This window comes from Acinonyx jubatus, chromosome B2 (assembly GCF_027475565.1).
Source record: "Acinonyx jubatus isolate Ajub_Pintada_27869175 chromosome B2, VMU_Ajub_asm_v1.0, whole genome shotgun sequence".
Taxonomy (NCBI): domain Eukaryota; kingdom Metazoa; phylum Chordata; class Mammalia; order Carnivora; family Felidae; genus Acinonyx; species Acinonyx jubatus.
In genome coordinates, this window is record NC_069385.1 from 13,387,122 (window position 1) to 13,406,353 (window position 19,232).

Sequence of the window (19,232 nt, forward strand, 5' to 3'; positions counted from 1 at the left end):
CGTGTTCTGTGCTCTCAGGAAGCTATGCCTACCCAATGCAGCACGTGTCTACGATAGAGATAGTTGGCAAAAAGGGCCACGATGATTTCCCTCCCTATATCCACATCCCTTTGCAATGTAACTTCAGCTCCTACCATCAAGAGGTGAGGTCTGTTTGGCCACCCCTTGAACCTAGAACCCGTGACCACCATGAGAACAGCAAGGAAGATGAGGACCCATGTACAGTCTGCAATTGTTGCAGGGGTCATCCCAGACTAGCTAGCTGACAGCAGTTCTGACACCTGCTGCTGTCCCTAGCGTGAGCCCAGCTGAGACCGGAAGAACTGTCTGGAAGCCCAGCCCAGGTCCAACCGCTGATCTATGGAAGCACAAACTAAATAAATGGTTGCTTAAGGGTGCTATGTTCTGGAATGATTTGTTACATAGCAAAAGCTGACTGAGCAGCCCTTCACTATGTAACCATGATTCAAACTTTATCTGGGGCACAGAATTTTCTCAGATGGCTTATCAAATTACCTTGATAATTGGCAACTCTTCGCTTTGCGCTGTATGGACATGGTCTCAGTGTACAGTTGTCAGAATACAGACACCCTGGGAAGGTTTGATATTGGATCTCTGATCTGCAGGATATGAAGTTGACTAATGTGCTTGAAACATGACATAGATAGTATATTTCTTGGAGAAAATACAAATACATCTACAAGTACCAACTCCAGACAAGCAGTTAAAAAAGTTCATGCAAATCCAATTAGCTTTGTTTCCCAACATAGTGGCTCATGGTTTAAGAACAGAAAAAGACAAACAAACAAACAAAACCCCCCAAACCTGTCCTTCAGATTCTGCATTTGTATGACTAATCAACTATGCAGTATAGATATAACCATAAAGTCTCTGGTTTTCCTCCAAATGGTTTTATTATGTTGATATATTATTGAAACTATCACCAAAGGCTTATGTATTGTTCCAGATGTGTGCGTGTAACTGCCTTGATTCTAATGATGACACATCAGTGGAGATTAGTGAACGAGATCTTTGATTTGTCTTAATTTCCAAATATGTCAGAGTGTCTTTTCCTCTTTCCCTGGCAGCCGCTCTTCTCCGTCCAGCCCTCCCAGCTGGGCATTTTGGGAAAGCAGCCAATTCCAGGGCTAATGTGTTTCTGCTGTTATCTGACACTGATGCTGCTTCATAGAGGCAGCGATGAAGATAAGCCCTAATTGGATGTATTTTTAAAGCAAACCTTTTAGTTACTTAGAACAGAGCTTCCTCAATTAGCTTCCTTTCTCCTCTCTCTGGCTGTGCAGGAACCACACTAATGTGGAAATGCTGGATATGGATGGAAGTCAAGGGCAGGGTCTGGGCAACTAAAGGACAATCATAGTGAACTCAGGAGAAGTTCTTCACCAGACAGGCTAGGAGCTGAGCTGTTTCCAGGACAGCAGGTGAGGGAAGAGCGCTGAGAGGATCAGATGGGACTGGAGGCCTCATCAGTGGCCTGGGTCACACTACCCACAGCCACACCCCAGAGTGCCTGCAAGGGAGAGAAGGTAGGGCAGGCCCTGACTGAGAAAGACTCAGCACTTACAACGGGCTCCATCACTGTGCTCCCGTGGAAGTACTTTGTTCCAATGCAAAATATGTTAACCTGGGTTTAGGACTGAGGGTTTTAAATTGCTTTCCGCAACATATTATCCTCAGGTCAGAGAAAATCTATTTAAATCCCTACCCTTTTTTAAATTACTCACAAGCTTTTGCTAGCTCCTGAGAGGGACCTAGAAGAAGCCGGTGTAGAGGTCTTGATGTGGAAAAAATATAGAGAAAGGAAGCAGAATAGAAACACATTTCTTTCTGGCTTTTATTTCTGAAATGAAATTGGAGGCGACACTTAGTAAGTTAGTAATTTCCCGTTGGTTGGAAGTGGAGCTGCCATCATACCCTCTAGGGGGCCCAATGGCCCCGGCTCCTTTTGGCGTTCTTCAGTATCAGCGATGTGAGGATCAGCGCCCCCTAACGCAGACCCTCTGCACCACGTTACCTTGGGTCTGTGGTCAACTGGAAAGGCTGAGCCTGGGCGGGGCGGGGTTGCGGGCGGAGCGGGGGTAAGAGGAGACAGAGTGGGGCTCGGGGAAGAGAAAACGGAGAGGAAGCCGCTGCTCTGTGCTGTACGGCTCTCCCCTCTCCCTCGCCAATTCGACTTCCTTGTCATGTTTATGGAGTCATCTGTTCAGACAGTCCTGCCCCCAGACCTTAAGAAGTTTTAAGGTTCTGACTCAAGGATTTACTTCACAAAATGTTAGAATTTGAGTTCTGTGTTATAAAATTACAGAGGCTGCGATTTTTGGATGCTGGCACTATCATTTGAAAATTTACTTATTTCAATTAATGTTAATAGTTAGGCGGTATGTTTGAATTACCTTATAGGTCAGATTCCAAATTTTGCACATCAGTGGCTTATCAAGGTCATAGTAAGTTAGAGACAAATTTTTCTCTTTTCTTTTTTTTTGGTTCTCAGGTGATTATAATATTGTGTGTAAATCTTGACTCTTCTGTGCAGCCCTGCATCTGTACTCTGTGCCTAGGAATACATCTTCCAAAAAATAGTCACTCCTCACCATATTAACCCTGACTGGTATAAGGGCAGTGATAAAACTAAGTTAGTTCTAGTAATTAAGTAGTATGATTGCTGTGTCCTCTAGAGTTCAGGTGTAAAAATGGACAAACTAATGGCTGAACAGGTTAGGGCTGGCCTTTTTTTTTTTTTTTTCCTTCTCTTTTCTCCTTTGCTGTGACCCTGATTTGCTGGGAACATCTGACACTCATCAGCACGGTCAGCAAGTGATAACTCTTCCCATTTAACCACAGAGCCAGAGCAGGACTGGCTTTTGAGAAGTGACAGAGATATTGGAGTGATGTGCATGAAACATAGAACACTGGGGGAAATGAGAAGAGTTTCAGAACAGGATCACTTCCACCATGTGCTAACGTCATGAATTTTGCATAGAAATAACAGCTGTGAAGATAGTGATTTTTAGTGGCTTTATGGATTTCTGGTAGGCATATCTCTGTATCTAAATAAATACATACCAGCACCTAGAGTTGTTTACATAATGAAGTACCCCTCTGTCTCAATGACCATAATTTACTTCTCTCCTCCCTCAGTCCTCACGGGAGGAACCTCTATCCCTTAGTTACCAATCCACTTCTAATGGATTAAAACTGGATTGGTACAAACTCTATAATTTTTATGTCATCTCTAGTAGGTATACCCAATTCCAGAAGCCGCATACCTGGTGGTTAGTCCTATCCACTGTATTGGCCGTGGAGGGGTGGTCTCTAGTGTTCTGACGAATTCGAGTGGAGTTTTGTTGCTCAATGGTGGAGGAGGTTGGGATACAGAACTCTCTGAAGCATCGTTTGAAGTTTTCATCCAGAAATGCGTACAGGACTGGGTTCAGGCAGCTGTTTGTGTAACCTAGAGCAATGCAGAAGTGCCAGGAAACGGTCTGGAATGTAGTTTCTGGGATTGTAATCAAGGCTTTAATGATGACGTAAATGTGAATGGGAGTCCAGCAGACAATGAACACAGCCACAACCACCAGCACCATCCTGGTGATTCTTCGCAGGTTCCTGTCCTTTTCTTTGGAGCCAGAGAGCATACGGACACTCTTGAGGCGTAAGATCATCAGTCCATAACATACTGTAATGATGAGGACTGGCATGATGAAGGCAAAGATGAAAACACAGATTTTCAGCAGGTTTTCCCAGTACCAGGTTGGGTGAGAGAAGGTGAGTGTACAGTCTATGGAACCTAGGAAACAATGGTTATAAGGGAGAATTAGCAGCAATATCTAATTGCAGCCTTGACCAGAGCTAACTTAAAGCCACGAAGAGAAGCCAATAAGGGAAGATTTAAAGCAATTGAGGGAGAAACTCAGCTCTCTGTTGATTTTCAGGGAGAGTTTATTTTTAGTTTTTTTTTTCCACTACATATCTCATTTTTTGTCCATTTTGATTGCTTTAATTCAGTCAATAGTTGCAGACCTTTCACTGTGAGCTAGATCCTCTATGGGTCTACGTTGCCATAAAAATATAATCACTGTCCAAAGTCTATAGGAGTTTCCAGCCAATGGATATTTTCATTCTACCTTTTGATGGGTGGTTGACTCATCATTTTAGAAAGATAAATTTGTCATGGAGACAGCCACTCAAAGTTTTAAAACAAGCTTCCACTTAGTGTTTTTTTTGGGGGGGTGGTTTAAGTTCTAATTACTCTTGGTAGAGCTATCTTCTTGTTTTCCCATCATTTTGATGAAGTAAATGTAGAGAAATCAGGAAGCAATAGGTTATATTCTCTTTAAAATGCTTAGTGGGCTTACAATTTAGGGAAAACTTCCTTTTACAAAAACTTTAAAGGCATTTTGCTAGAAAAAAATCATTAAAATTACAATTTGACTAAGATGTTAGACCACTCCCTACTGGACTCATGACTTCACCAGCATGTTGGTCTATAAACCCTTCATCCCGCAGGCCTGCAACTTACCATGCCTGTACTTCGTTGTTGCCATGAACATCACAGGCAAACCAATGGCTGAAGAGAGGATCCAGTTGCACACATTGACAATTTTGGCATTGCGGGGTGTACGGAAGTCCAGGGCCTTGACGGGATGGCAGACTGCGATGTAGCGATCGACGCTCATGGTGCAGAGGGTAAAGATGCTTGTGAACATATTATAGTAATCGATGGAGATCACAATCTTGCAGAGGATGGTTCCAAACGGCCATGTTCCCATTAGGTAATTGACACTCTGGAAGGGCAGGGTGCTGGTTGCTAAGGCATCTGCTAGAGCAAGGTTGAAAATATAGATGTTGGTGGCAGTCTTCATTTTGGTGTATCTAGGAGATGAAGGAGGAACAGTGGCAGAGTCAGAAAAAGACCAACATGAAATACAGATGAGATTCCAGTAATAAAATACATCACAAGGATTAGTGGAAAGCATTTGAGATGAGATATGCGAGCTCTCTTTCTAATACTAATACTATTTATAACCATGTGCCTATGAGCTAAATACATAGTTTCTTTGCCTATCAGTTTTATAATCTGTAAAATGGTTATAATAGCTGCTTGCTGATTTATTACCTTTTTTTTTAACGTGTGCCAGGCACTGTGATAGATGTAATAGACACAGGGAGGTCTCAGTCACGTATCCAAGTATATTGATACTCATGAAATGGATATAAAATGAATAATTCATTTTAACTCTATGAGAAGAATTTCAGTATATATAGTTAAAATTATGGAAAAGTGTAATCATGCAGGAATGTGTATGTATATATGTCAGTGTATTAGTGCAAGTGTGTTTATACATATGTGCATACACACACACACACACACACACACACACACACACACAAGACTATTATGGTGGCACAAAAAAGAAACAAAGGGAATAGAAGGGTTAAGGTAAGGGAGGAAGGAAGGCATCCTGGAATTGTAAATGTGCAAGTATAATCTTACAGTTGGTAAGAGTAGGTCATTCTAGATAGGTAGAACACCTAAACAAAGGCATGGCATGTGAGTTTTAGCACTGCCAAAGGATAAAATCCTACCAGAGAATGAATGGCAATAAATCTGATAGGTTGGGCATATAGAGGCCAGTTCATGGAGGGATTTCTGTGCCATGGTGGGGAGGTAGGATTTCATCCAATCCAACACGAGGAAGGTAAAGCTGTTTTTTTTTTTTTATTTTTTGATAGCTTTATTGAGGCATCATTGACATACAATAAATGGCATATAATTAAAGTGTACAATTTGATAACTTTTGACATATGTACACACTTGTGAAACAGTCATCTTAATCAAGATCAGGAATTGGTGAACTATAGCCTACAGACTGGGTCTGGCTGCTGCCTGTTTTGCTGGAACACACTCCCATTCATTTAATTACTTCTTATCTATAGCTGTTTTGATAATGCAATGGCAGAGTTGAGTAGTTGTGACAGAGACCATATGGCCTGCAAAGTCTAAAATATTTACTATCTTGCCTTTTACAGCAAAAAATGCCAACTCTTGATCAAGATAATAAACCTATCAATCACCCTCAGAAGTTTCCTTGTGCAGCTCTTAATCTTTCCATCTTAGTTTCTTCCCTTGAACCCCAGCCCTAGGCAATCATTGATCTTGATCTGCTTTCCATTATTCTAGATTAGTTTTCATTTTCTAGAATTTTATGTAAATAGAATCATTCAGTAGGTACCCTTTTTTTGTTTAGCTTCTTCTGCTCTGCACAATTATTTTGAGATGCATCCACATTTTGTTGCATGGATCAATAATGCATTCTTTTTTTATTACTGAGTATGGTTATTATTATTAGTATTGAGTATGGACGTGGATATTATAGTATGGCTATGCCAAACTTGTTTATCATTCATCTATTAGTGGGAATTGAGTTGCATCTCGTTTTTGGATACTGAGAATTAGCTGTTATGAACATTAGGACTTTGCATGGACATAGGTTTTTCTTTCCCTTTGTAAGTACTCTAGGAGTTTTATATGTCTTCAAGGTCACAGAAATTAGAAGAGATAAGTAGGTATATTGACAGCACTAATAAATTATATCTGATGGTAGAAGGATATCCTGCAAATGTATTGTCAAATTGCCAGATGTATTTGACATTCCACATCTATTTACCTTAACCTTAGGAACAGTACCTCAGTTTCACTCGGGGAACCACTCCTTTTCCACTCTTAGTCTGTGTGCTTTGCAATTTGCTCTATTACTAGTTCAGGGCACCACGATGTAAAGTGATCGGGGCCATGGTGAATGTTCAGATATAGTCTCATGTTTCAGCCAGAGCCAATAAGATTTTGGGGGGACTTCTGGAGAAATAATATAATATTTTAAAATAATTAAACCTGAGAGAATGTAGGGTGTGTAGTTGTTGGAAGAACCTACTTGAAAGTGGATCCAACACAGAGGATGTGAATTTGGGAGAGTAAGACAGGAACTTATACCTGAAGCCTTGTACTTTTTGTTTACTTGGTGCAATACATTCTCTTTAAACTTCAGCCTGTGTACATTTTTCAGTCACATGATTAAGAAGCTAATTCAGACCAAGATAATTGTTGGTTGGAGGTTAGAGTATTATGGACTCATTTCTTAGGGCCTTAATTCAGTGTTCAGGAAAGGTTTTTTTTGGTTTTCAATAAGCACCAGGAAGCTGTAGTTATAATGGAGGATTTCATGAACCTCTTATGGTCAACAGGACTGAATTGTTTCTTTGAGCTCTAAAATTCTGATTCTCGATCTTGTCTGTTATAATCGCAGATGTTGCATTAATGCAGGAGAGTCAGACTTGGGGCCTTTTGAGTTGCTTTAGAAGTTTTATTCCTTTAAAAGATTTCAAAAGGAAAAGGTAGAGAAAGCCATTTAACTTAAAGAAGTAAACCAATTTGATTTTAGTGAGGACTCTAAATGTGGCAAACATCAAAAAGGTAATTTAGACAAGATCCTCCAAACTCCAACAGCAAACAAATAAAATCAAAACTCCAACTTTTAGGATTTCAGAATAAGTGACTTAGATGCTCAAGAGGTTTAAAGATTTTTTGATACTTATATGGGGCACCTGAGTGACACAGTTGGTTAAGCGTCCAACTCTTGGTTTCAGCTCAGGTCATGATCTCATGGTCACATGGGTTTGAGCTCCGTGTTGGGGTCTGAGCTGAGGGTGTGGACCCTGCTGGGGATTCTCACTCTCCCTCCCTCCCCCTCATGCTGTCTCTGTCCTTCTCAAATAAAAAATTTTAAAAAATTAAAAAAAATTTTTTGACGTTTATAAAAAGAAATTTCTCCCACAAAGCAGACAAAACCCTTGCTAGCTCCATCACTGATTCCAGACGTACACGATACAAAGGCACACGCCGCTGCATTAGTCACTTCCCACCCAGCCGACCTTCCATTTCACATCTTATCTTTAAGAGTGTATCATGTTGAATATTCAGGTTCTTTACTGTCAGTTTTATGACTCAACATACCTCTAACCTTTCCTTCAGGCTCATTATAGCACTAGGTACTTATTAATGTGTGTTTATTTCAGTTAAAAAGATGTTCCTCCCCCAGAAAGAGATGTTTGTGTAACAAAATTAGGTTAGGGTCCTACATCACAAAAGAAAAAGTGGATGTCTACAAAAGCTGTTTCAAATGGCATTTTACAGGAACAATGCTGTTTGAATTTTCTCAATTTATCCAAAGAGTCTTCCTCTAAAGATAGCCAGTGTTCTTACCCCAGTTACTCACACTTTGAGTCACAGCAAATATAAATGAGGGTTTTGCAATTTCCTAAATATATGTAAGAGAATTATACAAGACCAAAGGTTTCAGAATTCCAGTTTGCCTCCAATGTATCTCTAAAGGCTTTACTCTAAAGGGACAGTCTGATCAGAAAAGGGGTCCTTCAGTCCAGCAAACATGAGCTGATCATTCTGTTCTGCTCTGATGCAGTGGTATGAATGTTGCCCCAGAAAAGTTACACGAACAATCAGAGTCACCCCATGAATTATAGGAGTATACAAACCAGAGTTTGCAAACCTACCAAAGAGGTGAGCTGAAGGAAGGACCATCTCTGCTGCTTGGTTCACCTGAGTGGATCTGAGTAGAGCTCCTGGATATTAACACGCAAGCCTCTTTCCATCCTTTGTACCTATTCCTTCTTACTGTGCCATGAACGAGTTTGGTGACAAAATGGGCAACGACTGGAGGGATACATGGCATGTCCTTGGAGTGTCTCACCTGGATTATAGGCCTTCGTGACCTTGACCAGCCTTACTCTGCCCACTGAACTGGGGCTTTTTCTCTAGGTAGAGGCTCAAGCTTTTTTTATTTATTTTTTTTATAATTATCCCACTAAATCTTTCCTGGTATGTATTTCTTTAAAACTGTTCTAGGTGATTGAGTAGCTTATTAAAATCCAAATGTATTACCATGCAATTATTATTTTTTTAAGAAACTGTATTCTCAGGACCTTCAATGTTTGACCCATATTTAGATGCTGTGTTGGGGAAGAGGCATTATGAAGCCCATTTCATTGGCAGCTCAAATATTCTCCCATATTTCGTACACACTTTTTGTTTGTCAATGCCCTTCCTTTCTTTGTGGTTATAAAAGAATACTTATTCATCTTCAGACCCATTCTTGATGTCATTTTTGCAACTATTACTACTTGCCAAAACACCATTGATTGTGACCAACAGGTGTTAAATGAAGCCACGCTGAATAAATTGCTTGTATAAATGGGCTTTGCAAACCTTTTGTTATTCTTTTATTTAGAGTTAATTATTGAATCATGATGGCCTTGTCTCTAGCCAGAAAAATAATGGCCAAGGAAGCTTGAATAGAGGAAGAGCATATTTTAGAATCTAGTTTGTCAGCTGTCTAACATGACACCCTTCATATCGCTCTACTACCTTTTCTGGGGGTTCACAACAGAGCCTTCACCTCTTTTTGGGCCAATTTGCTGCCCTTTCGTGTTTTTACCAAATGGAGTTTTTCTCGCTCTTTTTCCCGTTTGCTAATACCAGCGAAGTAGAAAGATCTCTAACCCAGTAAAGACTCAATGAGCCCTTTCTAGCACTGTGCTTGGAAAGATACTTCTCTAGCATCTGCCATGACTTTTCTGTCTACCTCACATAAAGAAATTCATGCTTTTGGAGCACCTGGGTGGCTTAGTCGGTTAAGCCTCTGCCTCTTGGTTTTGGCTCAGGTCATGATCTCACTGCTTTGTGGGTTTGAGCCATGCTGGCAGCATGGAGCCTGCTGAGATTCTCTCTCTCTCTCTCTCTCTCTCTCTCTCTCTCTCTCTCTCTCCTTCTCTCCCTCCCTCCCTCCCTCCTTCCCTCTCCCTATCTCTCTGCCCCTCCCCTACTCATGCTGTGTCTGTGTCTCTCAAAATGAATAAATAATAATTAAAAAAAGAAATTAACACTTTTAGGGGCACCTGGGTGGCTCCGTCAGTTAAGCCTCCGACTTCGGCTCAGGTCATATTCTCCAGCTTGTGAATTTGAGCCCTGCATAGGGCTCTGTCATGACAGCTCAAAGCCTGGAGCCTGCTTTGGATTCTGTGTCTCTCTCTCTCTGCCACTCCCCTGCTCACACTCTGTGTCTCTCTCAAAAATAAACATTAAAAAATTTTAAAAAAAGAAATTCACACTTTTAATAGAGAAAATGAATTATTACGTACATGAACAAAAATGGTCATATGACTACCTACTTAAAATTCTCATTTATTGTCCATTTCATTCTTATATTTCCGGCAAGCATGTGTGTGTGAGAGAGACAGAGAGGCAGGAAGGAGGAGAGAGAGAGAGAGAGAGAGAGAGAGAGAGAGAGAGAGAGAGAGATGTAAAACAAGAACCAAAACCAAAGCCAATGATAATACTCTCATTAGGTACTAACATAGAAAGAAACCGTATACTCATTTGTTATTTTCTGTTATATTCTCCACTAGGTTAGGGAAAGAGGGAACAGGGGGTTTCCTCACTTTGTTATAGAATGTTTTAAAATATTTCACTTATATTTATTTCAAAGTGTTTTTGTGTGGTCAACGACCAAATTTCCAATAAGCTTATACTAGAAAAAGGAGAGAGTAGTAACCTCAGACCTCTGAGTCCTGTGGACAAGAACGTGAGTATTGCCTGCCAGTCTGACTCACAAGACAAGACAGAGAGAGGCTTACAGGAAATAAACACAGAGGCACCTCCTTCCAGAGGTTAATTGGCTCTTTCCGTCTCCTTGTCACCAGAATGTGAGGACAATCAGAATCTTTTTGGCTGAGTGTTGCTCTCTCTTTATCCACACCCCACTTCGTTTTTTGTTCTCTCTTTTTATTCTTACTTTATTCCTCCTCCATCTCCCATTAATGACAATTCATGAGAAAAATATCTTTCACACACAGCGAGGGAAAAATCTGCTCTCTTGAAGTAGATTGAGTTGATGAATCTTTTAAATAGAAAATGTGAAATGAATAAGTGATTATATATTTTTTTTGCATTTGTGGCTTGGAAAAATCAAAGTAAAATCTGCATTTCCTATTAATAATTGCGTAGAATCCTAATGACATTAAAATCGCATACCTTTCTATCTTATCAACTTTACTGATGGTCTCATCACTGCATTCTCTTTTGGTTTCCTCTTTGCCTATTTTCATCTTTATTTCTCTTATTTTATTGTATGCATTTTGTAAGGCTTTTCAAATTCTCCTTTCGGAAATGGAACTGAGGTGGACGATGGAGGGAGAACATGGCTTCTGATTAGAGGGAAAAAAAATGAGAGGCTTCCATTCTGGCTAAGAGACTTTGGTTAATCATTTTTTTTGGATTATGCCTTTCAGAAGGGCTTACTTACTGCTTTATTTCATTCCTGAAAATTTTACTTCAGGACATGGATAGCATTTATTTCATCCAAAGCTTATATGAAAAAAATATATTTTGCCTACTTAATACCTATATTCTGTGATAAATAATATTTATGTATCATAGAAAAATATTACTATGCTAAATCTTCTGATGTGTTTAACCACCATTGCTAGTTGAAATATTCTTGTCTATAACTTTATATTTTTGTTTACAAGAAAATCTCATCTCTATAGACTAACGGACTTCAAATATACCATGAGAATGTCTACCTCAGAGTAAAGCCTTTTGGTTCATAGAAACAATGTTTCACTTTTATTTTAGAGACCTGGTTTTGAGAACTTAGAAATATCTTAGATTTCAAATTTGGAAGTTCTAAGAGAAAAAGAAATTTCTTCTAGTTTAGAATCTGACAGTTTTGTACACAAAAAATAATCGAGTTGTACATTATCACTAACTTCAAATAATAATATATCCCTAGGCATTTATTTAATAATGAAGGAACAAAAAAAGGATACAACTTCAAAATATGATAAAACAATTCTACCACCATCAATATTAGAAAATTGCTTTCTGAAGAAGCTCAAGCATACGCTAAAGATTATAAATTTTTAGGAGGCATAGTCTGCCTATGAAATTATTACCTATTGTACTTAATGAAAGAATGAATATAAGTCTTCCTTTACACTTTTGGTGTTGATGCGCATACAATCACTCAATATAAGTAAAATATGAAAGATAACACAAATGGAAAAGATAAAAGAAATAAAAATAGAGAAAATTGTCCATTTAGCACAGAACTCAGCACAAAATGGGGACCAGTAAATGCTTGTTGAATGGAATTAAATATGGAAAGAAGGGCTTGGGTTATTTTATTTATTGTAGTAAGATAAGCCAAACATTTTTTGGGAACCAGAAGTTTTTAAAGTAAAAATGAAGAGGGAATATTCTTTTTTCCTTGTCAAATCACTGTCATATTAAAGAGAACTTTGGTCAAAAAGGTCATGTAATGATAAGTAGGAACTGAGAGGGGCTTTCAAAACCGTGCTGTCTGATCACCTTGTTTTATGATAAGAGACCCTGAAACAGAGAGATGTACAAATTTTGAGATTTTTTTCCCCTCCATTTCTTTAGGCTCCACCTAAAATTATAATGTGCTTTCTGTACTGTGATGTGGGTCATGTACATTTCTGGGAGTGCATTGCTGATAACATTGCAAAGTAGTTTGCCCCAGCAATATTTGACTCACTATCTAGCTAAAATATGGTAGGTATGCAAAGCTTCTTAATCTTCCTTTCAAAAATGGCCATGCTGGGAACATCTTGGAAATCTTGAGACATTTTCTCATTATATTGAATGTTGTAGCAGAATCATATTTTTAAAAGAAGAGCTGAGTTCATGTTTTTTGCTTTACTTTCTCATAATCCTAGCTGATCCACAACCTCTCTCTCAAGTTCTATGACTGCCTTTGCAGCTCTCTTTTGGACATCTCCACCTGCTATTGGCTTCTCAAATGCAATATATCCCCCAAAGCATTTATTCTTTCTTACCCCCTAACCACCACTACCACCACCATCACCACAATCAACAACAGCAAAATAATTAGTAACATCATTTAAAAAGATGTAACAAATGGTGAATTGAGATAATTGGGAAGAAGGATCAATAAGACTTAATTACTAAGGTATATAATATATAATATATAAAGCTTAAGAAGAAAGTCCATATAGGGAAGAAAAAAGGGCCCAGGTTAAAGTCCTAATAAAGATGGCAGGTAATGAATAGCCACAGTTTAAATATTTTTTTTTTAACGTTTTCATTTATTTTTGAGACAGAGACAAAGCATGAGCAGAGGAGGGGCAGAGAGAGAGGGAGACACAGAATCTGAAGCAGGCTCCAGGCTCTGAGCTGTCAGCACAGAGCCCGATACAGGGCTTGAACTCATGGACTGTGAGATCATGACCTGAGCTGAAGTTGGACACTTAACCAACTGAGCCACCCAGGTGCCCTTGAATAGCCCCAGTTTAGAGAAGAAACCCAGAACTGGGGTTAGGAAACCAAGAAAATAAAGAGTGTCATGAAGTCTGTAGTGGTCAAAGTCATGGAATGCTGCAGAGATTAAGTAAGATGAGGACAGGGATATGTTTATGGGCTTTAGCAAAATACACATTATTAACAGTCTTGACCAGTGCTGTGGAGTGGTGGGGTTGGGAGATATTTAGTTAAGAGTTAAAAAGCAAAGGGGAGCAAGGGGGAAGGAGCGTATAGAATGCTTTTGAGATGTTGTGCTATGCAGAACAGAGGGAATGTGAGTCAAGAAAGGGTTTTTTAATTTTTACTTAAAAAATTTTGTTTTAAACATTTATTTATTGTTGAGAGAGTGTGAGCAGGGAAGGGGCAGAAAGAGAGGGAGACACAGAATCTGAAGCAAGTTCCAGGCTCTGGACTTTCAACACAGAGCCTGATGTGGGGCTCGAACTCATGAACTGTGAGATCATGACCTGAGCTGAAGTCAGACGCTTAACCGACTGAGCCACCCAGGTGCCCCAAGAAAGGTTTTTTTTAAAACCTTGATCTGGTATATATCATATATCTGGTATATATCAGTGAGCGTGTGTGCGCTGATAGAAACACTAGCATTGGGAATCTGATGAATCAGAGGAAATAGAGGGCACTGGTGGCAGCAATGTCCTTGAGAAACTGAAAGGAGATGGGACTCATAGCACACATGGTCTCTTCTTGATTATTACTAACAGCAAGACTAAAAGTAGGGGGACAGATACAGAAAAGGTCTGCAGACTCATTGAAGACCTTTTTTGCTTGCTTATATTTTTTCCAGTGAAATCCTTCTATTGACCTCATTTTTCATTTCCTGGTGTCCATTTCTGTTTTTTGTTTCAGCAAAGCTGCTGGAAAAAAAACAATCCATGTTCACTGCCTTCAATTCTACCATGTAGGCACACAATAAATATTTGTTAAATGAGTGAACGAAGTAAAAGTCTGGGCATCAATGAATTAAGGTGATGGAGCAAGGAAGGTGGGGGATCTGCCAGGGAGGAGAGCAGGAGAGCAAATTCAGCAAAGAAACTTTTGGTTGGCGGTGTTGGGTGCTCATTTGAGATTTGTAGTTTGCAAAACAAGTGGTTAGAATGATGGATGGGGATGGTCAGTTTTGAGGGAGCACCAGATTCAGGGTCTAGAGAATGAGGAGGTATTATTAGTCTGAAAGGAGTAGGGGGTCCTTAAAGGGGAGATTTCACAGTTCTTGATAGAGAATAGCTCTAGGGTGTGACTAGGAAAACTGAGGCTAAAATCGAGCTACAGTGAATTATCACCAGTGAGTCCAATTCAAACTCTGTCCTTCATGATGGAACAGGCACTTTATCTTTCCCTTTTTGCAGATGAGCAAACTAAGGCTCAGTGATAAGCAGGCTAACACAAGGTTGTAAAACCAGTGAGGGACAGAACTGGGATGACCCCATGTCTGTTTACTACTCTGTGTTCCTTCCCCCTTAACAAACAAAAAGTCCCTCAGAGTCAGAGTTTGAGTCTTGGTACTCTTCCCTCCAGCCCACAGTAGGCAATCAAAAATGCTTATTTTATTTGGTTACTTAAAAAAATACACTTAATCTTTGTCAAAGAAATCCCTGAACATAATTTCATCCTGGTGATGAAAGATGCCAATTTCTTTTAAATTTCATAAATTGCTTAGTGCAATAACAAGAATGTAGCACTCTTCTCATGTATGAGCTGTTTGGAAGGATATCGGCCAAAATGCTATCTCCAGGAAGTTGGGTTCCAATTTATTTTTTATTTTCTTCTTTGTACTTCCCTGTATTATTTATTTTTACATTAAGATGCATCATTGTTTTCTTTAATTTAAAAATACATTCTGGGGTGCCCGGATGGCTCAGTTGGTTGAGCATTCAACTCTTGATTTCAGCTCAGGTCATGATACCAAGGTGTGGGATTGAGCCCCACATCAGGCTCTGTGCTGAGCATGGAGTCTGCTTAGGATTCTCTCTCTCTCTTTCTCTGCCCCTCTCTGGCTCACACTCTCTCTCTAAAAATAATGATAATTAAATAATAATAATAATACATTCTAAAAAACATTTTTAAACTATTGAAAGGGAATTTCAGAGACAATTTTTAATAGTGTCTGAAATACAGTAAAAGAGGCCTTTGTGAAAAACATGCATGTGTGTGTGCGTGCACACACACACACACACACACACACACCTAAGAGAAGTTAAAAGTTGGCATTCCTGTTCATGTCATATCCAGCTACTTCACATTCTAAATATTAAAGAGGTTGATTTCCTTATAGGGAGGTCACTGGTGGTCCAGGACTACAAATAGGTGGGTTAGTGTATTTCATTCTGGGGTTAGAATTAGGAAACAGTTAATACTACATATCTAAGGCATACCTACCAGCAAAGTACTATCCTAAACATGCTGATGTATTTTCTCCATTCACGGAATCATGACATCTTCTCTCTCGGTCGGCTCAAACATTCTCATGGAAAGTAGGCATGGCATTTAATGGGTCCCTTTAAACATCCACATGGCCTATCAAGAACTCCTCTCTAATTTTCACAGATTTATATCTGGCTATTCATTGATTTATTGCTCAAAATTATGTTAGTTAAAAAATAATTTCTGAAAGTTGGTCTAGAGTTTGGGGGATGAGAGTGGAGTGCTGTGCTTGTTCTCAAATCTGGAAATGAAACATTGTATAATATTTACTCTCAACAAGTATTTGAGTAGTCAATAAAGGGAAATCTCGTGCTATTAATGAATTTGAGAGTACATTTCAACCTTGCGCATGCTCGTGCATGAAATCTTAGTGCTGTGTAACATGTGTGGTGATTATACTAGAATTAGCTGTGTTGTTTCTTGGTCTGTAAGCTTCTGGAGTCCAGAGACCATGCTCTTTGTCTACCCTACTGTCTGCTCGCCCAAGCAACGTGATGAATTCTCCTGACCCAAATGCCCACATCTATATATCTCTTTAAATATGACAATCCTGTTCATCTCGTATTCTTAAGGGATTCTCATCATCCCCAACAGAAACAAATCATATCTTCTCCTCCTATGTGCTCTTACCACGCCGTATTGATCCCCATTTTTATCCTTCCCCTATTGCCAGAGGAGAGCAGGGGGTGGTGCCTAATGGTAGTGAGGCTGAGGAATCTAAGGGAAAAAGCCCCAGGGAGCTTTCAGGGAGTTAGCCAAGTTGCTGACAGCCAGGCTGTGGTATTTTTTTGTGGAACATAGCTCTATAGAATATCAACATAGGAGAACTCTTCATGGCTGTGATGCAACAAGATAAAAACAATCCACTCTACAACTACGCCTGAACAGAGATAAAATCCAAATCACCCACAGCCATAAAAATGCTAAACATTTCCCTCTCCTGGTTAACATTAAGTGATGGCTGCCTCTTATTCAGTGATGACTCCAGCCCTACTTTGTGAATTCTGTGTCCTAGATAAAAAATCACTGATGCTCACGCATCAAATTACTCTTGCTTTGAGATAGCACCCTATGCAAATAGACCTCTGCTTCCTTGAAGCCTATCCTAAATCACCAGACACTAAAATTCCTGTGGTGTTCTCATTGCAGCGAGCTTAATAAGTTTAATTGTCTTTGGCTCCAGGTGTATTCCCTGTGGCTATCAGCTGGTGAGCATTGATAGTAGAGCGTACTTGGCTCAGGAGATTGTACCAGCACCAGCGGGCCAACAGCAATCAGCAATTGGAAGGAGCATTAGGAATTTTCCAGTGATGTCCACAGATGGGCACAGGCCACTTAGAGGGCATTGCAGCCACAACAGCTGCCTGCACCACTGGAATCGTGGCAAATGTATTCACTCATTGTCTGCCTGTAGCAGATGCTACTGGGGGTTCACCTTTTTTCAGGGCTGTTCCCTTCTTTCAGAGCCCACGACCATGCATTGAGCCATTGGCTGGCTCCTCACCAGGCCCTTGGTAACTCGTTCACCTATAATGCATTCCATTCCTTCAAGTAGTGTTCCTTAGGTCTAGGAGTCATTGAAGCAAAAAACCTTCTTGTTCGATTACAGCCCTATGTTTTATATTTATAGTGTTCCTTTACAATATCTTCTAGAGATATTTTAGATTTTAAAATCCAGTATTTCCTGAATTAAAATGTTAAGTGTTGGGAGATTAAGTAACCAAAAATCTTACCTTTTAAGGTAGGAACATTCCTGGCAATTCTCAAGTCATTGAAACTGTTGACTTTGAGGAGCAAGGCCAGTCCTGTTAAAGTGTTATGAACCCACAGAGCAGTGAATAACCAAAACTACCTTGATTTTTTAAATTTCCTCCCAATTTACCTTCGTGATCAAGATAAGAGTAAAACAGTCCTGCATAGCCTAGTAGGAAGATATGGTTTAGAATTAGGATACGCAGGTCTGAGTACTGTGTCTTGTGATCTTGGCCAAGTGGTTGAATTTCAATTTTTACAATTGTAAAGAGGTGATTACATTACTTCTAAAAATTACTATGAGAACACATTAAATGATGATGGTAATGGGTGCTATTTTAAATTATTTTAACCCTAGCCAATATTTATTGAATCTTTTATGTTGGGCATTGCTATATAGTAGTCCCCTTATCTTCAAGAGATACGTCCCCAAGGATGCCTGAAACCATAGATGATACCAAACCCTGTGTATACTGATTTTTCTTATACATACATACCTATGATAAGGTTTAGTTTCTAAATTAGGCACAATAAGAGATTAACAGTAGCTAATAATAAAATAGAGCAATTATAACAATATACTTTAATAAAAGTTATGTGAGTGTGGTCTCCATAAACATCAATATTTTCTATTGTACTGTGCTCTCCCTCCTTCTTGTGATGATATGAGATAATAAAATGTCCCTGTGATAAGGCGACGTGAGATGAATGATGACAGACATTGTGATGTAGCATTAGCCTATTGACCTTCTGATGTTATTTTCACCAGAAGGGTCGTTTTCCGTTAAGAGACTGGTAACCAAAACTCTGGAAAGTGAAACTGAAGATAAGGGGGCACTACCAGGAGCAGTTTACTTGGATTTTCTAACTCAATCTTTGTAACAGGCTTATGGATGGCATATCCATTTTCTTTGGTAGATCATCGAAAAGAGCTTCATGGAGATTAAATAACCCACTGAAGAATGACAGTGACAGAAGCAGGATGTAAATCCACATCTGTTACAGTTTATATTCTTCACTATCACGTGGCACTGCTATAACACACACCATGCAATACAAGCTATCTATATAATAAATACTTTTATAAAGTGCAATAAGGTTTCTGCATACATTTGTGTAAACTGATGCTCACAAAAATCCTACTGATAGCTGAAACAACTATGGTTATTGTCCCCATTTTATTAAATTTATTTTTTTTTATTTGAGAGAGAGACTGAGAGCAAGTGGGGGAGAGGGGCAGAAGGAGAGAGAGAGAATCCTCAGAAGACTCCATATTCAGTGTGAAGCCTGAATTGGGGCTCAATCCCATGACCCTGGGATCACGACCTGAGCTAAAATCAAGAGTCAGATGCTCAACTGACTGAGCCACCTAGGAGCCCCTGTCCCTGTTTCAAAGAGAACTTTGAAAAGGTTTGGAGCAGTGTCAAAGACAGACACGCTTAGCACTGTACATTTGAGATACCTGGGTGTTTTGTTGCTATGCAAGCAAAATGTCTATATAATTTAGATGTTTTGTGTGTGGTTTTGTGTGTGCATCCTATAGAAATAAACGTTACCAGTGTTTAACAATAGTCTAGCATGTTGGAAAGAATCATTTATC

General features: G+C 39.4%; 1 protein-coding gene across 1 annotated transcript in view; it reads right to left on the reverse strand.

Annotated features, from left to right (window-relative positions):
* Positions 1 to 3,045: 3,045 nt before the first annotated feature.
* The window catches only part of OPRM1 (opioid receptor mu 1), a 40,795-nt gene continuing 24,608 nt past the window's right edge, over positions 3,046 to 19,232 (reverse strand). Inside the window, exons 2-3 of the mRNA XM_015073668.3 lie at positions 4,541 to 4,893; positions 3,046 to 3,808 (exon numbers count right to left, since the gene is read on the reverse strand). Of these exons, the coding sequence (XP_014929154.2) occupies positions 3,243 to 3,808; positions 4,541 to 4,893 (919 nt within the window). The 3' untranslated portion in view covers positions 3,046 to 3,242. The remainder of the gene's footprint in view (positions 3,809 to 4,540; positions 4,894 to 19,232) is intronic.